At 40.4% G+C, this 23,343-nt stretch overlaps 1 protein-coding gene across 3 annotated transcripts in view; it reads left to right on the forward strand.

Annotated features, from left to right (window-relative positions):
- The window catches only part of Rnf180 (ring finger protein 180), a 178,483-nt gene that overhangs the window by 136,953 nt on the left and 18,187 nt on the right, over nt 1–23,343 (forward strand). For all 3 annotated transcript variants that reach the window (XM_037209448.1, XM_028884090.2, XM_037209447.1), the window contains one exon: nt 5,141–5,266. In XM_037209448.1, coding sequence (XP_037065343.1) covers nt 5,141–5,266 — 126 coding nt within the window. The remainder of the gene's footprint in view (nt 1–5,140; nt 5,267–23,343) is intronic.

The raw sequence follows: 23,343 nt of genomic DNA on the forward strand, positions 1-23,343 counted from the left end.
CCTGACATAGCATCTTAACTCATCTGTACTTGTTCCACTGTTCAACAGTAAAAGAAAACTATTTGGATTATATGCCCTAAAAAGTAATAAAAACATTCCAAAAACACACTTCATAAGGCAGTGATTCTCAGCCTTTTTTTTTTTATTAAGAGATGTTCTATTCATTTTACATGCCAACCACAGCTTCCCCTGTCCTCCCTCCTCCTGCCCTCAAGCCTTACCTCCAAGGTAAGGTTTCCCATGGGGAGTCAGCAGAGCCTGGTGCATTCAGCACTGGGCCAGTGGCACAATGGATAACTCGTCTGACTACGGATCAGAAGATTCTCAGCCTTCTTAATGTTGTGACCCTTTAAATCAGTTCCTTATGTTGTGGTGACCCCCAACCATAAAATATTTAGATGCTACTTCATGACTATAATTTTGCTAGTGTAAAGAATTCTAATGTAAATATCTGATATGCAGGATTTCTGATGTGCCACCCCCAAAGGGATGGCAATCCATAGGTTGAGAAACACTGCTTACAGTATTGATGAACCAAAAGCAAATGGAGTAGCAAGGATTGTGTCTCTGTAGCTGCAGAGAATTGTTTCCTTAGAAAAGTCTGCTTCTCACACCAGCAACCACTTACTGGAATCTAAGTTCATCTCTTGTTTACGCCTTGCAAATGTGTACAAAATTATACTCCATCCATATACATACATAGCAATCTGTACTCTATACATTAATCTCCTGGGAGATTAATAATGTCTATGAATAATATATAATATGCACAGAAGCTACTGGACCCTCTGGGGAATTGTATCTCCCCTGAAAGAACTGGCCCTCCTAACCATTCTGAGAGAAGGAGCCTATTACTGTCACAACTTTCCACGTGTCCCTTTCCCTCAGATGTTCTTTTGTGCTTTGTATTCCTGGCAAAAAATAAAAATCATGTATCAAATAATATAGAACTAAGACATTAATTATGGGGGAAAGGATTTGTAATAATGAGAAAGGGTTAGAAATGGTTAACAAGGACTTTAATAATCTGAACGAGATACCTGGACACATATCTTTCAGCATTTTAAATTAGACTCTAACACTGCTGGACCTGTCTAATAGACTCTGCCTTGTATTTATAATCTTACCCTCTTCCATTTCTTAATAATATTCCAGGGCACTACCCTGGATTAGCCCTGTGAGAACCCTTGGCTCACAGCATTGAGATTGTCTTTTTACTCGATACAGTTGATTACAGGCTCCATGCCCATGGCATAGCTGTCACTTCTACAGTGAGCAAGATGCTAGAAATGTGCTTAACAAATATTTGCTTAACAATAATGAGGTGCATAAATATAAAGTGACCAAATACCAAGGCTAAAGCTGAAATCAAAGTGAAAAGCTGGCTGTATGGCACAGGCCTTTAATCCAGTACTCAGCAGGAAGCAGACCTTTGTGAGTTTGAGGCCAGCCTGGCCTATACAGTGAGTTCCAGGCCAGACAGGTCTACCATAGTAAGACCCTGTTTCAAAAAAAAAAAAAAATGCCATATTGGTATAATCTATACTCCAAAATCACTCTATTACACATATAATTGTCCCTTCCTTATTGTTAATGAAACCTGATAGTAATGGCCCTGTAATAATGTAAATTATGTTTATATATAGGCCTCAAATATATCTAAGAAATGATAATTCCTTTATCTTACCTGTCAAATTTATCATGTTGTGTGTGGTGTGTGTGTGTGCGTGCGCGCGCGTGTGCGCGCGCACGGATAGGCTCCTGGTTAATTTTTGCATGATTTCGATTGCTTCCCACTTTGCTTTTGAGACAGAGTCTCTCCTTGAACCTGGAGTTCACTGACTGGCTGATTGGCCAGACAGGCAGGCCAGCAAGCTCCGGGTAAAGGAGCTTCATGCCTTGAGTGCAGTCTCCAGGACCCCTGTAGCAGAAGAGAGCTTCCTCCTAACCCTCACACCCAAGCTGTGGCAGGCACGGACCCCTGGCAACAATCCAAGGTTGTTCATACATTTTATGTTGAATCAGAGGGCAGAGTCAGTCATTGACTGACCCTAATTAGCCATAGAGGTTTTGGAAAACCCACATAGTGGGGTACAGGAAAATATAGGCAGAGGCTTAGAGAAATCCTTGGCCCTCTCAATCTGGTAAGTGTGGAGAATTAGGGTCAGCTGATCATTCCTCTGCCACTCTCTGGATCTATCAGACTTTTGCCCCAATATCTGACTCTTGAATTTTTATTGATATAAAAATAACTTAGATAAATGCATCACACCCGTCTGAAACTCTGAAACTGTAAATAAATAAGATGCCATTCTGCTTAAGTGAGAAAAAAAGAAGCATGTGCTGTCCAGTAGGTAGGAGCCACTGAAAGGAATACAGATGGCTTGTCCCCTCCCTCCTGCCTCCTGCTTGTTCTTGGTGCTTCTTGAAGGTTATTTTAAGAGATGTAATGTTGGAGGTTCTGTTTGTTTCTGATGCCTGAATTTTCAAGCCTAAATGCTACTGAGATGAAACAATACATACACACACACACACACACACACACACACACACACACACACACACACACACACGAATATCTTCTCTGGGTAAGGAATGGTACTACTCAGGTTTATAGAAGTGTAAGATAAAGACTTATTACATCTAAATAGTATTACAACCAAAAAAGACTTTAGGTCATTTCCCCCAGTGGCTGTCCACTCTAGCTGTGATTCAGAATCATTCAAAGAGTTTGTTAGAGAGAACAGACTTACAGACCACATACACAGCAGTGCTGACCCACACTGTCTGGATGAGTGTGCCTTTTTAGCAGTGTCTTAGTGATTTTGACACCTAGCCAGGCATTTTGAAAGCATGGATCTAATACAATGCCCTTTAGATAGAATTAGATTCAATTAATCTCCATCCCTAAATACATCATCAAAGTACCAGGCACATAGCAGATCACAGACCAGATTTGTGCTGGAGATTAGGTGGGAAGTGGATATTAAAAGCAGCTCAGTGGTTGATAGAGAGCCCCACTGTTAAAATGCATTAAGCCCAGATCTTACATGGCCCAGCAATAATTGCAGCAATGGTTTCTGGATCTTCTCTTGTCCATGTCTTTCTGATTAAGTGTAGCAAAAAAAAAAAAATCATCCAAAATGATCAATCTCACAAGATCATGCTGTAGGCATGCAGGTGCATGTACAGGTAAAATTTTCATATAGCTTGCAAATTATAATAATTGCTCTAATCATACTTTCTTCATTTGTTTACCCTGAATATGTTATCTACATATTTCACTACATTGCTTTTTAAAAAGCACACTGCCTTTTGAGCTCCTTAAGGCCCAGAAGAGGAGTAACATCAACACCATTATTGATGTTACTTTTTACATCTTCTCCCAGAAAAAGCTCTTGCTGCCTTTTACATTTCTTAAATCAGTTTTACCAGAGTCCAGTTATATTTCCAAATAAGTTTTCAAATAAGAGAGAGTGTGTGATGGTGTTTCTGTTTGCTGCATCACCATTTTAGAACTTGGTTACAATGTTCCCAGGAGGAAGAGGGAGGAATAATAAGAATTCTTGAGTTACATGCTGTTTTTGCTTTGTTTATATTGTCTCTAACAGGAAATCTTCATTACCTTACCACCTTGGTCTATTTATGAGGGCATTTAGAGTGTTGTGTTATTTTCCCCAATGGTCAACACAGTATCACTTATCAGACACTTGATTTATTGGAAAATTATGCAAATTAAAATCATTAGCCCTAGAGGGTAATGTTACAAGTCATTTTATGGCTTCTGAGTTCTCCTTTCCAGGGGTGTGAATGGCACAGAGGATGTGAGATGGTGATGATTCCTCTTAGCCAGGAGATAGTTGTCTTGACGGAAGGGGTTGTTTGTTGGCAGTTGACAGAGTGGACTTAGTAAAAAAGCATTCTTGCATTTCTGCAGAAGACAGGCCAAGGGTATCCACCCTGAGAGCATTTAAGTGTTTAAACACATAAGGGACAAAGAATGCAGGAGCCATAACAGGCCCAGCTTACATAAGCACACAGACTAAACATTCCCTTTTTACTAACTCGTGTGCTTGGATTGTTGGCCAACATGTACAGATTCAGGGATGGGGCTGGAGTTGGAACTTTCATGCATAGCCTCACTTACCTAATCTTTTTTTTTTTTTTTTTGACACTGCCCGTTAGTGGTTAATGTAAACTTGTGAATTAGTTTTTCTAATGACTTTCTTGAGAATCACCCTAGGGCAGTGATAGATAGAAACAGACTATTCCATGCAACTAGAGTAGGCTGAGGCTCAGAGGCAGAGGTAGAAGAGCAACTAAAGAGGGGCCGGTGCTACATGGCATCATTTGGGGATGAGGTAAGAGCAGGGGTTGATGGAGATGCTGGTCGTTTCTCACAATAGCACTAGCTACCAGGTCTGCATTACCCTCTCCAAGGAGATCTCCTGCATAGAGAAGTCAGACTCCAGCAATGCCTGTCTGCCCTTGTGTGGCTCTGTGACTCTCAATCTGTCTGCTGTTTGAAGGAAAGACCATGTATAGACTCTGGTTGGCCTGTGGGTACTGCAAATAAATATTCCCTTTTTAACTCATTAGCAAAGCTTCTGAAATATTGAGGATGCATTTTTACATTTTTAAAGGTCGCTCTGATCTGCCGCAGTACACACTGTAAATGCCCAATACATCCTTATAAAGAATTAAACACATTATGAAGTAAAAAGATCTGAAATGGATTTTCTTTTCACTCTCAGCCCCGAGCCCTGGTCACCCTCTGGTGATACTGTTACTGAAGTGGTGAGACTTGGTTCTTTTCCGAAACCTGTTTATTTCTGTTCTTCAGTCTGCGGTCCTCTTGACAACCGCCTGTGTGGTGTGCAGCACCATCTCATCACTTGGCATGGTTCCTGTTGCAAATGCTTCTCAGTAAACACACATTCTGTATGGAAGCATAGTTTCAAAGCTGCATCAAATAGAAATCTGGGTGACATATTTGAGTTTTTAAAAATTAAATACATTTTTTATATTTACAGACTCAGAGATCTGAATTTATTATCAAAATCCTATGATAAGCTATCACATTCTTGCCATTTTATTCAAATGAATGCTTAAAATGCTGCTTTCTCTCCTCTCACTCTAGAACTGAACAACGCCACAAAGACATTCTTTACCAAGGAATATCTGAAAATAAAACAAAGCTTTCAGAAATCCAGCTCTGCGAAGTGGCCCTTGCCGAGCTGCAAAAAAGGATTCCATCTCTTTGGAGGTAAGGAAGGGAACCCCAAGATAAAAGCAGATGATGGGTCCATCCACACCTATCCCCACAGCTACTTCTTCATTAGAGATGTTGCTACAACCCTATTTCCACATTGGTCACTTTCAAGGATTTTGGTGATAATCTCTCTGAAAGCTACAAGTACATATGCAGAAAAGGAATATTATCTATGAAAAGTAAATTGGAGAGACATCCTGATTGAATTGACTTTACCTGCGGAGAGTAGTGGGAAAGGTGATGGGTGAGGCTGGGTTACAGTTCCAGACCTAGAGGTTCTGCTGTACAGTAGTAGCCCCGTGTGGTGCCCATAGGCACCACACCAAGGCGCCATATGGTTCAGGGACATACAAGGAAGAATTGTTTATGCTTTAACCATAAAGGAATGACAGGTATTTGAAGTGAAAATATGTTTAACTTGATTTAAATATTACATAACTTGGTACCCCATTAATATGTATAATTTTTATGTTTTACCTATCTGTTAAAATACGTTTAATTGAAAACAAATTGACTTTTCAACAAGTACCTAATTTGACAAAAGCTGTATTTGGTAAAAGCACAGCATACCAGAAAAGAAAAGATTTATAATTCACTTACTAACATACACTAAATTTATTAGTTTTTATATCTTGCAATTGCACCATAAGATAAGGAGAAGTAGAAAGGGGCAGAGCTGTATGCATAGAGTTTCACAGAGATGCACAGTACTCTGGGAATACCGGTCTCTGGGTTCCTTTACCTGCTGAGCCATCTCAGTGGCCTATGTTTATCATTTTTATGCCAGAATACATATGCATACAACATCAGTGATATTTATGCTTGTTGTTACACTTTTGCATTGATAACAAATATATGTATTCTAAAATTGCTTTGTCACTCAATATTTGGTTTCTGAAATTCCTGAACTGTGGCCAGTTCTGCAAATATACCAAATGCATCCATCCTCCTCTAGTGAAGGAACAGTGGAGCGCCTGGTGTTTTGTGGTTACAGGCAGCACTGTTATAAATGCCTCCATTCCCCTGTGCCGTAGGAGCTCCTCTGGATTATGTGCCCAGAGAGACTTGAGAGCCCCAGCAAAGTGCATCTTGCACTTAATCACCTACACCAGTGTCACTACATGGCTAGACTGGCTTATCACCAACTCTGTTGGCATCTTTTAGAATTTTCAGTCTTTTGGATTTTGCTCATCTGATGGCTATAAAGTATTATCCCGCAGGAAGTTTTGCAGTTGTGTGTACTTTTGAATTTTATGGATGTGAGTGTTTTATCTGTGCGTATGTCTTTGTACCATGTGTGTGCTTGGTGCCTGTGGAAGTCGGAAGAGAGAGTTGGATTCCCTGGACTGAAGTGACAGTTTTGCGCCGCTGTGTAGCTGCTGGTGATGAAACTCGGACTAGCAAGTACTTCATGCATGCATGGGTGCTGATGATGGAACCCAGGGCCTTGTGCATGCTCAGCAAGTGTTCTACCCCTGAGCCACATCCTCATGTCTGACCAGTTCTGGTTTCCAGTCTTATGATTATTGATGGAGGTTGATACAGCTTTATGCTCTTTCATATTGGCCCTTGAGTTTCTTCTTTGAGGGATTTATTTCCAAACTTGTTTGCTATTGATTGTGATTTTTGAACTTTATAATATTATTTTTTGACTTCTTCCATTAATAATGTGAGTGGCTACTATCTTAATCAAGTTCATTTGTGTATTTTACTTTATGGATATCTTTCAGTGCCTTATGATTTCTTCATTTTTTCCCTTACCTTTCTAGTGTATGCTGTTTTTAAAATTATTCTCTATTCATTAAGATGTTTTCCTTTGAATGTTGTAAATAGTTTCAAAGAGCGATAAAATTTATGGTACTCTTTAATGTATTCATTTTTTCTTTCAGATAGGGATCCAATTTTTTATGATTTTTGCTAATCCTTCATGCTTCCACTTATTAAAAATAATTCATCACTTCAACACTGATTGGATGTCAGTCTATCATACAAATGTCCATGTATTTGGGTTGACTTCTGGAGTTTGATTGTGTTTATTTGTCTGTCTGTCTCTGTGCCAATACTGTATTGTCTCAAATACTAAAATTATTATTTCTTAATACTCCCGATTTCAGCTTGTTTCTCTTCAAGAGTATATTGCCTATATTTTACCTTTTGCTCATGCAAATGAACTTTACAATCATCTTGTAAAGCTCGATGATAAAGTTTAATAGATTGGAGGAATAAGGTACCTTTAAATATATAAACTGTGCTTAGGCTGTGGTGGTGCACTTATCTACATACAAAACACACTAGGTTTAATTCCCAGTATGATAGATAGATAGATAGATAGATAGATAGATAGATAGATAGATAGATAGATAGATATGTACTTTTATGTACATGCATAAATACATATTAACATATAGACATAAATTAATTTGGGGAGAATTGAAAGGCAACAGCAATAACTTCCTACACGTTAATAATATGACCTGTCTCCTCACTGATTTCACTCATCTTTCTGTAACTTCCTTTCTGAATGCCCACATCTTTGGCCAGGTGTGATCCTCTATACTTGCTTTATTACAGGCCTCTTCCCTACTTTTGAGCCTTGCATGCAGAAAGTTGCCCAACTCCGTCCAGGTCTGGCACCTCGTCATCACTAGGCCACACTCTCACTTCCTTTTGACCTCTGCCCTGCTTCCTGTCCCCTTCTTGTCACATAACAAGCCCATTGCATTAGGTTTCTTTAATATTCATTTTTGTGTAGATGGATTTTTCTTTGGGCCACCAGCTTGCAAATAATGACCCAGAAACTTATTATTAATTATGAAAGCTTGGCCTTAGCTTAGACTTGTTTTTAACTAGCTCTTATAACTTAAATTAACCTAGTTCCATTAGTCTATGTTCTGTCACCTACCACCATTCTGCTTCTTCCATGTCTCCTGGCATCTCTCACACACCTTGGTCCATCTCTGACTTCCTCCTTCTCTGCACAGAAGTCCTGCCTATACCTCCTGCTATATAGCATAAGAATAATAATTATCACGTAAGAATTACATTCACAATGTCCAATCCATTTGTATTTGGCATATTCAGAGAAAATACTCTATCTTATCTTGATGAATTTAAAGTTTTATACCTAAACCATTTTCTATCATAACTTGTATTACCATCCTAAAACTATCTTTTTAGACCTCAAAACACTTTCTTAAACAATCTAAGCTTTTATGTCTCTCAACCTTATACACTTTATATTTCTTTTGTGAGTTTCTTTTTTGAATTTGATAACAAGGAAAATTAACTTTAACTGTCTCATCTTCAACTCCATTAAAGACCTGAGAAGGATATAATATTGCCTGAGTAAACAAGAAGTGCAGAGCAAGCAACTTCCAAAACTAAGAAACAGCAGAGACATCTGGCTGCTTAGACAGTCAGCCCAAGGTTCCTCTGCAATGTTGGGGCATCCATCTTCAGCCTACACACCTAGAATATCTGACAGACTTTTGGTGAAGCAAGAATTTTTGAAGGACTGTCCTACCTTGTCTTGGCAAAGTTCAGCAGTTGCCTTCTTTTGTGTCCTGCTTGTCCAGTTTGGACAACATACCGTGAGCAGCCGAGGCAAGGGCAGTTTCTTGCCCTATGGATAACTTTGCCACAATGAAAGCAAACTCCATATGGAGGTTCTTCAGTGCCCATCATCTTTTTTAAAAAAAGTAAATTGGTGCTGCCAGGAGCAGACATGTCTCACTGTCATGAAAAGCCTTATGTTATTAAAACGTTTTAAATACCATATCTGTAGGTCTTTGAAGTGTTTGGAGACCATCTATATAATTAAAATGTCTCTGTTTGACCTTGAAAACATACCTAATATGACTATAAGTTTGATTATTATAGATGAATAACTACTAACCTGTATATCTTAATTATCCTAGAATTATTACTAGACCTTTACAGTACCATTTTAAATGAGCTGCATAAGTATAATACCTTAAACAAGAATAGAAACATATATACAGTGTAACAAAATACCCTTAAATTTTTATCAGTATATAAAGAGCCATACCAATGTAAAATATTTGAGACTAGTGATTGTTCAAAAGTAGACTCAACAATCCATCCTTTTATCCCATCATTCTATAGCCTTCTTATCCCTTCAGAAAGAGATCCCTGAATCTAATCTTTGTTTAGTTTTTTTTTTTCCTGGTCATAACCAACAACTTGTAACCAACCCCCTCCTCAAATGATGATAAACATCCATAATCCATTGAACCACCAAAACCTACCCACTCCACCTCTTGGGAATGTGGGTATTGTGTTCTCTAAATGCTTCCTGTTGTCTGGGGGCAACAGCATCTTTGGAGGACCCTGAGAAAATTGGGATAATGGTCAAGTCCTGGGAGAGGTAGCTCTTGTCCAGTCCCAGTGTGATGGGAAAGTGCAGGGCTTATCTGAAGTTCTGGCTGGATAGTCTGTGAGGCTGGACCATCTCAGCTAGCAACTCTGAAGTGGTTCTGAATGCAGAATTTTCAGGAAACTGCAACAGAGGCATTCTGAGAGGCTGGTTCATCTGGGCTACTTGTCGTCATTGGTGTTTGGTCCTTTTTTTCTTTCTGAAAACACACAAACTTTTAAACATATATGCCTTCACACAAGTATGGAATATGTGGTGTGCACAAGCCAATTAAAGATGTTTTTGTTTTATGTTTGAGCAGGTAAAAATTATCTGTCATCCTTATAAGTCTGTTTGGACTGTATAACCAAACTTCTATCCATGCCATATGAAATTCCATGTCATGAGGAATTTGTAGCCAACAAGATTTATCATGTCTCATCCAATCTCAAAGCTGTTCCCATAGTAGAGAGATCAGCATATACATCACCTGTCCTGTAGTCTTTCTTGACTTTTCCCTCATGTCTGAAGCCAAGATCCTCAGAAGGTCTCCCCCAATCAAATCTGATCTTTATTAATTTTGAAGAGAACCATAAATTTTTTTCCTGTGAAAACAAAGGCACAACTTCTCCCCCAACACAATGTTTTTTCTAACTTCCATTTTGAAGTTAAGATGTTCTTAAAATATATAGGTTGGTTTTATTTAGCAGTTTCTATAATCTAATGTCTCTCAGCAGCTATTTTTTTTGTACATTAGCATTTTAAAAATCCAAAGTCAACAAACCACCATACAGGATCCAGACACCCTGTGTATTTCCCATCTTTATGTGGCTTAGTTTTTTTTATATTACTTTACTCTCTCTTTAAAAATTTTATTAGTTTTAAACTATCTTTTTTCTGTAGCTGTCTAAACCTATTTTCTTTTCTTTCCTTAATATCTAATCACATTTTTAAACATATTGTACCTTTTTAAAGGTTTTCTGTGTCTGGACCTGGCTGTACTAAGCACCTGCAGTATTCTCTAGCTGCATGAGACAAATCTTAAATTGCCATGTCAGCCATGCATGGCTCAACTTAACTCAGCAGCCAGGAGCCATATCTGTGTGCACCATGGCCTGCTTGAGAGACTGTGGGACTCGGATGCCATATGTGGCTCTGTGTTTGTGTTATGGGAACATTTTTAAAGCTTTCTCGGGTCCTAAGTAGAAATACATACCCCCTTGTTGGACACAATTTTTGTTTATAGTCTTATATAAAGAATAGTTCTTTCTTTTCTTACACAGTTATTTTACAGAAAGTGTGTGTCGTTGCATGTTTTGGTAGATGTTTAGGTCCTCCCTAGTGTGGTTTCTAATGTGAGACTTCTTGTAAGGACTCTGTTAAAGTATACATCTGCCAGATTTTATCTGTGTGTTCACTCACTGGGATGCTAACACTCGAAGCCTGCTGCCACTACAAATAACACTCGCCTGGATATTTTAAAGTAGCCCATGAGCTTATTTGCTCATGTATGGACTCAGGAGCAGCAGTCTGGATCATAGCATTTGAATCTTCCTGTGCAAACTGTGTGCACAGTCCTCCTGAACGGCCAGGCTGGGCAGTTCTCGTTAGCATTTGGAAGAGCCGAGGACTATGACAGATGACAGCTGTTGACAGATGCAGCCTTCTTGTTACTAGTGTTTGCGCTTTATGACCTCTAACAGTTTGAGGTCTGTTAAAGTGTACTTTCATCTTTTGGACACCTCTTTACAACTATTTTGTTTATCTTTCTAATCAGGCTTCTACCACCCTCGATTTTCCAGGATTTCTTATGCTTTTTATTTAACATTTTACTTATTATCAATTTTTATATTCCTCATTGGATATAGACACTACAAATTTATTAAACTATTTTATCATCTATATAAAAAATTGTATGTAGTATCCTTCATTGTAAAAATTCTTGACTTTGATGTAATTAAATCCATTTTGTTTGAACATTTATGCTGTAGATTTTAATTTAAAAACTTATTTCTCATGCCAAGATCACAAAAAAAAAATCACAAGTCTCCCTCCCCCCCCCCATTTACATTTTGCTTTTAGTTTTCTTGTTAAGCTTTATTCCAGAGGTCCCTCTTTTTTTTTTTTTTTTTTGGTTTTTTCGAGACAGGGTTTCTCTGTGTAGCTTTGTGCCTTTCCTGGAACTCACTTGGTAGCCCAGGCTGGCCTCGAACTCACAGAGATCCGCCTGGCTCTGCCTCCCGAGTGCTGGGATTAAAGGCGTGCGCCACCACCGCCCGGCTAGAGGTCCCTCTTACATTGTATTTACAAAGGATTCATATCTTCTTTTCAAGTGATAACCCACTTCCCCCAATATTTATTTTATAGTATCATTGGGTTTTAAGATTATTTCTGAACTGTTGTTTTAGAGAAACATAATGAATATGAGATAATTACTTTCTACCTAACAATTTGACTAAATTTTCTAATTAAGTCATTGGGAATTTCAATAAGACAATTTTATTATTATCTTTAATAATGATAGAACATCTTGAAATCTAATGCACATGCTTTTTTCTCTTTTCTTGCCAAATTTTATGAGCTGGAACTTCTGTCTGATTTTAAACAAATCAAACCTGTCCCCCACAAAACAAGATAAGCCAGCACCTCCCAGATTTTTAAAGAAACATTTTAAATATTTATCATAGAGTTTATATTAAGTGTTTCGGTTGTAGCACACACCCTTTGCTAGGAATGCTCTCATCTTTCCTGCTTTGCTAATGATTTTTCTTGGGGTTTTAATTCTGATGTTGTTTTCTCCACATCCTTGTGAAACACACACATAGTTCTCCCTCCACAGTCTGGGAGTGCATGGTCACACACAGCTCTCCCTGACAGTCTGGGAGTGCAGGGTCACACACAGCTCTCCCCCACAGTCTGGGAGTGCATGGTCACACACAGCTCTCCTCCACAGTCTGGGAGTGTGTGGTCACACACAGCTCTCCCCCACAGTCTGGGAGTGCATGGTCACACACACACAGCTCTCCCCCACAGTCTGGGAGTGCAGGGTCACACACACAGCTCTCCCCCACAGTCTGGGAGTGCAGGGTCACACACACAGCTCTCCTCCATAGTCTGGGAGTGCATGGTCACACACAGCTCTCCCCCACAGTCTGGGAGTGTAGGGTCACACACACAGCTCTCCCCCACAGTCTGGGAGTGCATGGTCACACACACACAGAGCTCTCCTCCACAGTCTGGGAGTGCATGGTCACACACAGCTCTCCCCCACAGTCTGGGAGTGCATGGTCACACACACACAGAGCTCTCCTCCACAGTCTGGGAGTGCAGGATCACACACACACAGCTCTCCCCCACAGTCTGGGAGTGCAGGGTCACACACACACAGCTCTCCTCCACAGTCTCCAAGTGCACTGTGCTCCATTAGTGGATTGCAATCGATTTTCTTATGTTCAATTCCTGCTCTGTTCTAGAGATAAATTTAGCTTGATCATTTTGCACACTGCATCTCAGAATCTGACATTTGTATTGGTAAGATTGTATCTTTTTATCTTTCCGTTAGATATGTTCATTTTTTTTCTATTTTCAAATTGGTTATGATAAATTGTTTCTAGTATTTTAATGTATCTCACTCTATCTGGTAGCTGCAGACAATGCTGTCTTTGTGTCATATTCTTTACAAATGCCCTGCTTTATTGTTCTTGTCCCTGCCTCCCAGACTCCCCAGCGGTTTCCTTCCTTTGACCAATTCCTCCTGAGTTACTGTGTCTCCCCTTGTCTCTTATTCTCTCCTCTGAACTTTTTCTTTACTCCCTTTGGCATGGCTCTTTTCTTTTTGTTCTCTACTAAGATGATTCACACGTTGTTAACTTTTAACCTTTTTACTGTGTTATTTAAGGACAAAAATTTTCTTCTTGTGTAATATTTTACCCTTGATCCCTCATTACTTTCACCTGAAATCACAGGCAGTTGCATGTTAATTGAGTCTTCTTAATTAAAATTTTGTACAAAGCAGATTCATATTAGATACGCTGGGTATTATTTCATCCCTGCATCATGGAACTCGGCAGCTTGTGTCAACCGTGCTGTATCAGTAGGTCCCCTAAGAAGTTATAAGAGGGAGCTTGTGGGAAAAAAAAAAATAAACATTCCTATAGATCCAGATATTAATTTTCGGAGGGAAATATGGCATTGTTACAAATTCCCTCTCCACAGCAGCTTACATCAACTGTTTTGAATTCATACAGCCATAAAATCAGCTCATGTTGACACATTCCATTTATAGCTTATGAAATAGTATACACTGAGCAAGCAGCTGCCTTTTAATCACTTTCTTCTCACAAACATATGCTTCGTGTGTGTGTGTGTGTGTGTGTGTGTGTGTGTGTGTGTGTGTTTGTGTGTGTGTGTGTGTGTGTGTGTGTGTTTGATAATATTTTCAGAAAAGAAATGGAAATAGTCCAGTAAACTGTAAAACAAAAGTTTGCTTTATCAAGTCTAGCTCCACTGACAGGATGACATTCATCGATTTTCTCCTGAGGGACCTTCCATTTCCAGGCAACCCCCTCTAGTTTATTAGTGTCCATCTGACATGGTTTTCAGTTGTATTATTAGTCCCCCAAAAAACATTCATATATGTGGGGGAGAGAAATACTCAAAATGATGCATCTATTTCTGTGTAACATATGCTCACATATTTGTGTAAACAAAACCATCTAAGAAATTGTATTAAAATCTTCTGACAATGAACAATATAAAGAAGCTCCACTTTGAATTTTTTTCCTATCTATACTTGTGATAGAATTGAAAACAAGAAGTTAGAATTTAGAATCCTATGCCCTGCTTTAGTTGGTCACAATAAACGTGCACCTGAAACGCAGATGTCTGAGATCTAAGTATGACAGAGCCATCCATTTCTCAGCAAAGCCCGGGGAACTATGTTATTTGGCGATTAGTTGTTCTGGAGGTGTTAGATTGGATCTACAAGTTCAGACGTGTTCCATATAAAGCAAAGAATACCCATGTGGAAAAGAATGCTTGTCTGTAACAAGAACACATATGCTTAATCAAAAATCATGAGTTTGAACATAGCCTAGAAATCACCGTCTCTGAAAGTTAGAGGGAAAACAGAGACATTTTTAAATGTTCTGTAGACTTAGTACTATCTTCTAGCTGAAAGACACATTTGCCTTTACAGCTACCCTAAATAGCAAGTTTTATTCCTGGGAATAAATGGGGGGAAATTCTATAAATTCTGGAGGGTCTTTTTCTTTCTTTTTGTTTTGGCAGAGTGGGGTTCTGTTTTCACCAGTATCACTTAAAATTGGACATTTTTCTTCAGAAGCCAACCCTGTAGCAAGGCCTGCATCCACATATACTCCTTTAAAAGAAAGTTGTTAGATGAAATCTCATTCACATGCAAAGTTCTGATGGGTCGGAGAGTATGGGTAAAGTAGCTTCCCAGTCACTGCACGTACAGCCTCAGCAGTCACCCTGGGAGATAGACATCTAGACTCTGCTTGTCACATGAGTGACAGGGAGGTCAGCACCTTTCAGAGGAAGCTGGTCCCCTTTAACAACTCTACAGATGAAACTCTGCATTGAACTGAAATCTGCTTCCTGTGCTTTGGCTCAAGTCTGTCTTAGTATAACGTTCTTCTATATGACTGTCCTTCCATATACAGACTCAATCAATCGCCCAAGGTTCTTCAGTCCAATAGAAAACACCATGTTCCTTCAGCTGTTCCCCAATTACTTCAAGAACCTGGTTGCCAATTTCAGAGATGCAAGAGAGGCCAAAATGATACCAATTGGATGCTGATAAACTAACTGCGCATGTGGTGCCTGGAAATGGTAGATGAGTCATTAGTATGATGCACACCTGATAAGAGATCTGAAGTGCTAGCTCACATTTATCAAGGTTACTTCCATTTCTTTTCAAAGTTCATTTTAATTTTGGTATTGGACCATTGAATGCATGATCTGTGTATAAGGCTAAATAGTTCAAGTAGGCAATGAACTCAAAATCAAAGCACTTTTTGCTTCTCTCTTGAGCTTATGAGCTTATGAGACACATGCATTTTAATATAAATTGTATATTTTATCCAACTATCTCTTCATAACCATTTAAAAAAATGCCTAACAGGATTTTAGTCTCTCGATCCTTGTCTCCTTGGTTTTCCTCTTTCCCTCCCTGCTTCATCAACACACCCATACACTCACTCATGGGTAATACACAGAACAGATACTCACAAAGTCTACCCTTCCACTGTTTGACGTTTATAGAATTTACTTGCTTACCTATCAAGTTGCATATTGGGAGGAAATGGTTGCCTGCATTTGTGGTGTGTGTGTGTGTGTGTGTGTGTGTGTGTGTGTGTGTGTGTGTGTTTGAACCTGTGTATACCCATTCAAAAATCTACCCGTTGACAATAGGACCTCTGAAACTAGCACAGAAAACAAATTCTTCTGGTAGGAAAAGTTGGTATTGACCTCGGCCCACAGTTCATAGTTGTTATGCTATGTACTAGTACCAGGGCTTCCGCTAAGTTCCATATAGGTAGACATCACATTAAATGGTCCAATGTGTAAGATGCTAATAAGTAGGTTATTGAACCTTTGATGAGGAAAAGCTGGAAGGAACATGAAGGAGCCCATCATATCTAAACTCAAACCTAACTGTTGATATCAATAAGCAATGTTATTGGACCTAAAAAGAACTCCATTAAGTATTCAGTATTCTAAAGTTTTCCAATACAAAACTGCCTTACTACACACAATGAATGATTTGTGCACTCGTGGTAACTTTCCTAGGAACCATGCTCATTCTTGGAGGCGGGACTAAGTGAGTTGGATGTGTTAAGTGAGATGGTGGGACAGTATACCTTTTCTGGGAGAGTGTGCGTTATTGTATGCTGCAGTCATGGTGTGTAGAAGACACATCTGTGTGGTGCTGGGTACTCAGCCCTGGCGTATGGAGATAGCAAGCAGTGGGAAAGGGATGTGAGGATACAGATAGGTCTCTGTAGTTGCTGCCAGTTATTCCTGATGTTGTCTTAAGCTTTCGTCCCCAATCGTTAGCAAATGTACCGGAGTCCTCTTGTGTGCTGTGCACTTGTAACATGTTTGAGACACACCATGAAAAGGGAATGGAGGGACCTGCCCTCTCCTGCATCGGCACTGGAAGAGTACCAGCCTCCCTTGTTCCCCAGGAACAGGGATGGCACTGGGTGGTAAGGTTGACTAGAGGGATGGGTCTAGCCTTTGAACACTAAACCAGGGAACAGCTGCAAGCCCCAGGGAAGAGCAGGGCAGAGGCTGAGCTTCTTGCTCCTGACATCAACAGCAATGGAAACAGTTAGACCTGAGAATCGTGAGGAGAAAGACCAAATCCATAAGTGCCCAATGAAAGCAAGCTGTATTTTCAGGTGCACCGGGACTGGCCAGCCGGCTGTCTCACCCTAAGTCAGGATCTGAGAGAGCAGCCAGTGCTGGCCTCTTGAGGTCCCTTTTAGAGCAGAGATGGGTGTTCACAGGGGCGAGAGAGTTGGCTGTTATACACTGTTAGAAATATACGATGAAAGGAAAGGAACAAAGAGGAGGATTTAGTGTAGGTTGAAAAACATGTTTTACAGTTTACATCAGATCTAAAAAAAAAAAAAAAAAACCAGGAACTTATCTTCAATTACAAATAGCAAGCCTTAATTTCCAAGGACTTAACACAGGGCAAACGGAAACTTATTCTTAATTGTCTTAACTGCATACAGAAACCATAACCTGCAAGGTATATTGTTCCTGTTTTGCTCTCACAGAAACTTCTTTTTTAAGTAGGATATGATAAGGGATTTCAAGCCATCATCTCAGTGCCAATTCTGGATAAATGATAAATGCCAAAATTCACATTCATAAATAAATCCGTCTGAGAGCTGGGGAGTGCATAAAGAGAGAAAATTCTGGTACATTGAGGGACGCCTCCCCATACCAGAGAAGCTAGTGTTGCTGGTTTTGTGCCTCACTGGGTCTATTTTCTGAGTTTAGGAATTGCCTGAAGATCATTCTTGCCACTGGTTGAGAACTCTGTAGCAGTGAGAGAAATCGGGGGGGGGGGGGGGTGGGGTGGGGGGGGTGGGGGGTGGTTGTTGATGGCTGTGTGGACTTACACCTCTGAGTGGAGAGCAGATGTAGAGCGTGTTTCCTCACAAGGCATCTGCGGAGAGCCAGAGCAGCTCAAGAAGCCTGCTCAAAAGGCAGAGTGCCTTTCTTCCGGTTGGACTGCTGAGGAATCAGGTCATCCTATACTGAAGGACCTGCAACACAGTGTGAATCCTCCTTAAAGCTTCCCCTAAGCTGTCACTCCAACAGCCCAGAGACCCATGCTCAGGAAGAGGTCAGGACATAAAAACAGAACATAGAAAACAGTGAAGCACAACGTAACTGAAGATTCCCTGCTGTCCCACAAGGAGTTATACAGTGCTCTCCGGAGAAAACTACATTAAAGCCGGGAAACAACAGTAAACACAGTGAAGGTCATATGCCCTTGGGGTACTTGAAGTCAGGTGCTGCCTGAGTCCTACGAAGCATCCCAACTTCAAACACACCTTGGCTCGTTAACTTCTGAACCAGAGTGTTGAGTCCTTCCATTGCGTCTGCCTGACAGAAGAAAGGTACAGGCCTCTCTGGGAAAAAAAAAATAATCCTAATTTCAATCGCCGTGGTGTCCCTATTACATACAGTAAGTAAAACATGAGAAGAGTTGGGAGAAAATGACTAAGAAACCAGAAGGCACACAATAGAAAAAAAAAATGCCTAGATTACATCTTTGTTGGAACTAGCCAACCAGTACTTTAAGATAACTACTGGGAAAATAACCCTCCCTTCTGCCATCTTCTGGTAGTTTGCCAAAATAATAAACACAAAGGGGAAAAAAGAAAGGAATCCACACTGGTTCTCTGTTCCCTTTAGAAAACTCAGAGCTGTTCCCTGGCTGTGTGCATGCAGATCTACCAGTCTGCTGATATTGGAGACATGAAGAGAAGGGGCACAGTTAACAAGGAACGCCCCACACATTTTGCCTGGAAGTCAGCATGTCATTGGCAATGCCGAAAACAAACAGGCTGAAGGCAGGATGTTTGCAAATAGCACAGATGTGTGTTTGAGCCAAGTAAGAACTTGATATAAACTGAGGCGGCTTCTAGGACACATGATAGAGAATGATCCAAAAAAGAAGGAAGCCAAATAGACAACGGGTACTGTGGTTGAACCACAGCACCGGCCTCCCCCACCCAGAGCAGCACATTTTGTGGGGAAATCAGTGGAAGGGCCCTCAGCTGCTAGAACCTGTTCCCAGGAAGTCATAGCATGGTAAGTGTGAATAAATAAACAAAAGACCTCGGTCCTAACTCACTAAGATGAGGAAAAATATGAACAGGCTAGATAAACGAGAGGGAAATACTAATAGAGCCAGGGCGAGAGAGGTGCTCAGTGGGCAAGAGCATTCACTGGCTGCTGTTGGAGAAGATTCTGGTTTGGTTCCCAGCACTCACATGGCAGCTTACAAGCCATTATAGGCCAAGTTCCGGGGGACTTGATGCTTTCTGGCCTCTTCAAGAAGTACATGCACATGGTGCACATACACACACACACACACACACACACACACACACACACACACACACAGAGGCAAACATTCATACACATGAAATAAAAATAATCTTTTTAAAACTATAAAATGCAAGACTATAAAACATTGTAAAACAGGTATTCCGGAACCATGATGCAAGTTTGTATCTAGAATGTATTAATTCTGGTTAATTTTAGTGTATGATGTTTTTATTTATTTCTAATTTTTTATATATGAAGTTTGTGAAAAAATGTATTAGAGAGGTTGAGCAGCAGAATGGGGGATACATGGTGTATTGCTGATGCAGAGAGTCCTGTAAGAGATGAGACAGAAAGGAGACTGTAGCAAGAATCTTAAAGGGTCTTATTAATAAAAACAAACCCGGAGCCAGGTATTGGGGTGAACCCTGAATGATCAGAGAAACAGAACTAGCCACAGCTAACCTCACCTCACCAACTCCTCAGTTGATCTCATTTCCTCAGACTGGAAGCTTCTGAGTCCTCATCCGAATGGATTTCAGCTGAACTGCTGCTCAAAAGCCTAAAAGCTTAACCAGCTCTAGTTCCTGGGCCTCACACCTTATATACCTTTGTGCTTCCTGCCATCACTTCCTGGGATTAAAGGCATGTGTCACCCTGCCTGGCTGTTTCCAGTGTGGCTTTGAACTCACAGAGATCTGGTTGGATCTCTGCCTCCAGAACGCTAGTATTAAAGGTGTGTGTGCCACCATTGTCTGGCCTCTATGTCTGTCTAGCGGCTGTTCTGTCCTCTGACCCCAGATACGTTTATTAGGGTGCACAATGTACTGGGGAACACAATATCACCACAGGAGACAGGCTCACTGTCACAATTTTCCAAACCTGATAAAAGACATTAACATAAGGGGATAACTCTCACCAAGACCTAATGAGGCTGTAGCCAGAGAAGGTATGGTCAGTCTGCTAAACCCAAAGGCAGGAGGTCTCAAAATCATTCAGGGAAAACAGTGTTGCCTGCAAAGTGAGGAAGGTGGCTGACCTTGAAACAGAAGCCAGTGTCCAGAAGACACCGAATGACATCTTTAATGAGCGATGCTGAAAACAAACAAAACAAAACAAAACCTGTTGACTGTCCAAGATGAATCCCTTTTCAGGCATGCAGCAGACCTGCACTCACTTGCAAAAGTGTTCTTCAGAACAATGGGAATCACCTCAGCTGGAAGCATGGACTTCAGCAGGAGAGAGGGAACAGGAAGCATGTTTAAGAATGGGCCAATGTCCCCTATTCAAATTCAGCAGCAGTACTAGCCACTGGAACATACACTGGAAACCAAGTATATAATAGGGACAGCAAAGGCAGTTAGTAAAGTTAAACTGCTCTGACGGTCTCACATTGTTTGCGGTGTGGGAATAGTACTCATTTACCATCGGGAATCAAATGTGAATCAAATTTGCATATTTACTGCCTCAAGCAACTACAAAAAGGGAAAAGAAAGTAAGCAAGCAGAGCCTCCTGTCTACATGTCCTCTCCCAATCTGCAGCTCCAGTCGCTCAAGCCAGGCTTGGGTAAAAGGCCTTCTACACAGTATCTGATCAGTCCTCAGAAATACAAGGGAAGTCTGAGAAACTGCCACAGCCAGCAGAGCCAAGGAGACACACTGATGAAATGTAATGCACCGTCATCAATAAAAGCATATAAATCTATAGCAGTAAACACTAGACTATAATTATAACAATAATGTGCTACTACAGGTTCATTAATTGTGTCTTATAGTGTCCTACTATGAAATATTACTCTACTAGCTTTTTGTGAATCTAAAGCTGTTCAAAGTTTAAAAATGCATTGAAAACACAGCTAATATGGAGAAACTGACTTGATTGATCCATCAGAAAACAACGAGAAAAGGAGATGAAGATCAGGAACAGCAAATATGAGCATTCAAATTACAAGAGCTGACTAGGATGCTATTTATAAGACTATTTACATAGAAAGGTACAAAAATATTGACTGTGGAAAACAGAAAAAGGAAATGTGTGCATGTGCACACACACACACACACACACACACACACACACACACACACACACAGTATGCCCTCAATGGAGATCTTTTGCCCAGGAAGAAAACTAGCTAATCCTAATCTGAAAGGAGAAGTTTAGCAATCAGCAGAACAGAACTATGGCTTGGGCCCCTGTTCACAGTCTGCAGTGGAGTAGCGTTGAGTTCTATTTTCCTCCTCCTGTCTCTGACAGTGCAGCAGATGCCCTTGCGTGCCCTCTCTGAATCTAAATAAGCCGTTCAGGAGCCAGCCCTCTATTCTCCCCCTTCTCTGCCTGTCATGGATTTCAGTGGTAGAACCCTCACATCCTTCTGGGTCAGTCCATCCATGAAGCTGGATGGATGGAGAGGACTGGGGGCCCAGTGTGCGGTCCTCGTTGTACGTTTACTCTGGATGTGAAGTCTAGGATGCAGACCACAGAGGAAGCAAGAAGCCTCTCAGTCTCCATTTACCACAAACCTTGCATCTGTAGGCCTGTGACTGACTGTCTTTGCTTAAAAGCAACGCTTGTGTCTCACTGGGCTAGCGAGCAATTCTTGAATGTAGGAAATGTACCGCCTACAAGGTGTAATATATAGGAGCCTAGGAGCATCAAGATGCGTCTTCATAAAGAATTATCTGAGCTCGCCTGCCTCATTTTCAAGTTAGCAAAGCAGTGAGAGTTCTGCCATCAGGCATGCCACGCAGTCCATCTCCAGGGATACTCTTGACAGTGGTCTATGTGATGGTGATGTGTAGAATACGTCGGGGCACTTGCAGAACTCTCCATACATGGCCACTGTCTATTTTGTCTTTTCTCTGATAATACTTACTGTAGCGGGATTCTTAAAAGTTCTTATTAATAAAATCAAACCTGAGGCCAGTTATTGGGGTGAATACTGGAAGGTCAGAGAGACAGAATAAGCCACAGCTATCTCACCTTGCCAATTCCTTAGCTGGTCTTGTCTCCTCAGACTGGAGGCCTCTGAGTCCTTATCCCAATCGCTCTCAGCTGAACTGCTGCTCGAAAGCCTGAAGCTTAACCAGCCAAATGCCTAACCAGCCAAAATGCTTCTAGTTTCTCACCCTCACGCCTTATATATCTTCCTGCTTTCTACCACCACTCCCTGGGATTAAAGGCTGGCTTTCTGGGATTAAAGGCATGTCACCATGCCTGGCTATTTCCAATGTGGCCTTGAACTCACAGAGATCCAGAGGGATTTCTATCTCTGGGATGCTAGGATTAAAGGTGTGAGTGCCACCATTTTCTAGCCTTTGTATCTAGTGGCTGTCTGTTCTCTGACCCCAGATATTTTTATTAGAGTACACAATATTTTGGTGAACACAATACCACCACAACTTACATATTAGCTCCTTGTTCCTGAGGAAAGCCTCCCCAGTAGGGAAAGTAAGTGCCTTCGACAGGGGTGTTCCTGGGCCTCCATACACTGTTATATCACAAAGCATCCTGATAACCTGAACATTTCTGTAAAGAGAAAGTAAAGCGATTGGGAGCTAACTGCTAAATAAAATGAATTTTAAATGTGTTTATTATAGATAGATGGAAAAGATGTGGCCTGCTATTTCTTAAGCTATTTGTCAGTGGAAAATCTACTCACAAATGTAATTAATGACTTGAAAATTAGAATTGCTTTTTAAAGCCTGGGACACTTTCAACCTGAAACACTCTTGAGACCTCTTATGACACATGCAAAAAAATAAGAAAAGAGCACATTGTAAACAATTTGCTCTTCTCTTTCAAAGTGAAAGTTTGAGCTGTTATTTGATATACCACTCATGTTATTGCCAAAAGCCAACTTCTGTTCATGAGCAATCATTTTTGATATATTTGAATGTGTGTATGTATGTATGTGTTATAAATTTGAGAGCCAATAAAATCTAAAGAGAATTTTTACTATTTTTTTCAGGTAGGGTGTGATTATATTTGTATAGTTAAAATATTTTTCAAATACCATAAAACAATCAGCTCCTAAGAAATCAGTTTGCAGCCATTTATTCCTTAGGAAAAGTAAAAAGTTGGCCTCATTTAAATCAATAT

The sequence above is a fragment of the Peromyscus leucopus genome, chromosome 11 (assembly GCF_004664715.2).
Source record: "Peromyscus leucopus breed LL Stock chromosome 11, UCI_PerLeu_2.1, whole genome shotgun sequence".
NCBI lineage: Eukaryota > Metazoa > Chordata > Mammalia > Rodentia > Cricetidae > Peromyscus > Peromyscus leucopus.